Raw genomic sequence first — 2,587 nt, forward strand, 5'->3', positions numbered from 1 at the left:
TGGACGACTTACTTAAAGGTCTTCTGGACGACTAACCAAAAGGTCTTCTGGACGACTTACTTAAAGGTCTTCCACGTCAGTTCTTACATTGTGGACGCTTATGGCCAGTTTCTTTGCAGACTGAGCACCTATAAACCCTGTGTTGCTTCCGGGGTTTGCGTCCTCTCATCCTGGATAGCTCCAACCAAGATTGCCATCTTGATTTCTTCTGTCTCCCCGGACCACGCTTTACTTCCGGAGGAAAGCATGTGCGTGACTCAACAAGTTGTCCAACACAAGGATATATATTCTCTGAGTATCCAGCAAACAAAGTATCCTTTGAGTAGACCGGCCACACAAGTGTGGAGATATGCACACCAGCTGCTGTTCCAGCTGCTATAGCATGAGAGCAAGGTATTTTCTCGACTTGATAGACACCACAATCACACTTTTGAAGTTCCAGATCAACATTACAGTCCCTATTGCCACCTTTCACAAAGAACTTCCATCCATCAATTTGTTGGACTCTCAGAGTATACGCGTTCTCCTCTCGGACAGCAAGCAAGTGTTCAACACCCCGACTATGTTGAGTTGTAAGACTCAAAGCATCTCCTCTCCTTTTCCAGTACCACCTTCCTAGCTTCTCCCTTATGAACTCCAGCAGGAACTGAATAGGAAATCCTCTTGCTCGCTTCAGTGCGGAGTTAATTGATTCAGCGATATTGCTCGTTTTTAAGTTGTACCTGTCTCCCTGACAATGAACCCTAGACCATAGGGTCACATCGGCTTCCTCCAGATAATCAGCAAGATCCGGATTTGCACTCCGTATCTCATCCATGTACCGATCAAAATCGTAAAGTGTATGAGCATAAGCAGCACCTTTCACCAAGTACAAGAGATGCTTCCCTTTATACTTTTTGACAATATTCTCTTGAAGGTGATAATAACATATTCCTCGGGTTGCCCAAGGAAACACCTTTTCACACGCATTTATAATGGAGGCGTGCCTGTCGGAGACTATCACCAGAGGATACTCATCAGATACACAGCTCGCCAATTTTGTGAAAAACCATTCCCAAGATTCATCATTCTCACCATCTACGATCCCAAAAGCCAATGGATATATCTGAAAATTACCGTCTTGTGCGGCTGCAACCAACATAGTACCCCCATACTTCCCACTTAGGTGAGTCCCATCTACCACAATGACCCTTCTCTGATACTTAAATCCTCTGATCGAAGCTCCAAAAGCAAGAAATAGATACTTAAATCTATTCAGAGAATCAAGTTCTATAGCTGTGATAGAACCCGGATTTGCTGCCTTGATTTGCTCCAAATATGAAGGCAGTCGCTCATACCCGTCTTCCGCTGATCCTCTCACCATTTCTTGCGCATATAACAATGCTCTGTATGAAGTGGTGTAATCAAGTGTCATGCTAAACATGTTCTTCATTGCATCTTTGATCTACTGCGGATTCAACCCATCAATGATTCCCACTCGATCTTCGACCAATGTACTTCGGAGTACAGCATTTCCGCTGAGCGATTCTGTCTGGGATGGAACATGTATGAGTTGCCAAATACTTGGTTACCCAAAACGTTTTAGTCCCATGTTTCACACTTGCTCGGACCTTCCATTGACAACCACTAACATGACATGTTGCCACAAACAGAGTTTTCGTTGACTTGAATATTCTGAAGGAGAACCTTCGCCTCAGCGCTGTCAACCGCAACTCTGAAAGCAGTGCATCCTTACTAGCAAAACTCTGGTTGACATATATTCTGTCTGCAGATGATCCTTCTCCTTCACAACCATATGCCCTTTTGTAATCAATAAAACAGATTTCATCATCTTCTTCCTCATCCTCATCTTTAACCTTTCCATACTCACTATAATCCTCAGCATCAGCGACAACAGGGATGTCAGCATCCTCCTCCCCATCATGATCCTCAGCTTCATCCCTCTCTTCAGCTTCATGCCCCTCCTCAGCTTCATCCCCTTCCTCAGCTTCATCCCCCTCTTCATCTTCATCGCTCACATCAGCTTCATCCCCCTCCTCAGCTTCATCCCCCTCCTCAGCTTCATCCCCCTCCTCAGCTTCATCCCCCTCCTCAGCTTCATCCCCCTCCTCAGCTTCATCCCCCTCCTCAGCTTCATCCCCCTCCTCAGCTTCATCCCCCTCCTCAGCTTCATCCCCCTCCTCAGCTTCATCCCCCTCCTCAGCTTCATCCCCCTCCTCAGCTTCATCCCCCTCCTCAGCTTCATCCCCCTCCTCAGCTTCATCCCCCTCCTCAGCTTCATCCCCCTCCTCAGCTTCATCCCCCTCCTCAGCTTCATCCCCCTCCTCAGCTTCATCCCCCTCCTCAGCTTCATCCCCCACATGATCTTCATCCCTTTCCTCTGAAACCGTTCTCATCTTGCTAAAGCTTGATACACAAAGACGTACTTCATGCGTTTTAGTTATCTCGAGCAAGTTCCGAACTTGTCTATCACTTGTAACATGAATAGGAGGAAGGTCTGGAGCCATCTGTTGTAATGAGTAGGTTAGCTCCACAGACTCTGTGTTCATGTCCAGGGTATAATCTTCTTGAGCCATTGCAACAAGAT

The 2,587-nt window shown here is 46.5% G+C and overlaps 1 protein-coding gene across 1 annotated transcript in view; it reads right to left on the bottom strand.

Moving 5' to 3' along the window:
• Window positions 1–1,363, bottom strand: part of LOC106338890 — a 2,090-nt gene extending 727 nt beyond the window's left edge. Inside the window, exons 1-2 of the mRNA XM_013777761.1 lie at window positions 964–1,363; window positions 454–858 (exon numbers count right to left, since the gene is read on the bottom strand). Of these exons, the coding sequence (XP_013633215.1) occupies window positions 454–858; window positions 964–1,363 (805 nt within the window). The remainder of the gene's footprint in view (window positions 1–453; window positions 859–963) is intronic.
• Between the last annotated feature and the right edge of the window lie 1,224 nt (window positions 1,364–2,587).

Source organism: Brassica oleracea, chromosome C4 (assembly GCF_000695525.1).
Source record: "Brassica oleracea var. oleracea cultivar TO1000 chromosome C4, BOL, whole genome shotgun sequence".
NCBI classification, from domain to species: domain Eukaryota; kingdom Viridiplantae; phylum Streptophyta; class Magnoliopsida; order Brassicales; family Brassicaceae; genus Brassica; species Brassica oleracea.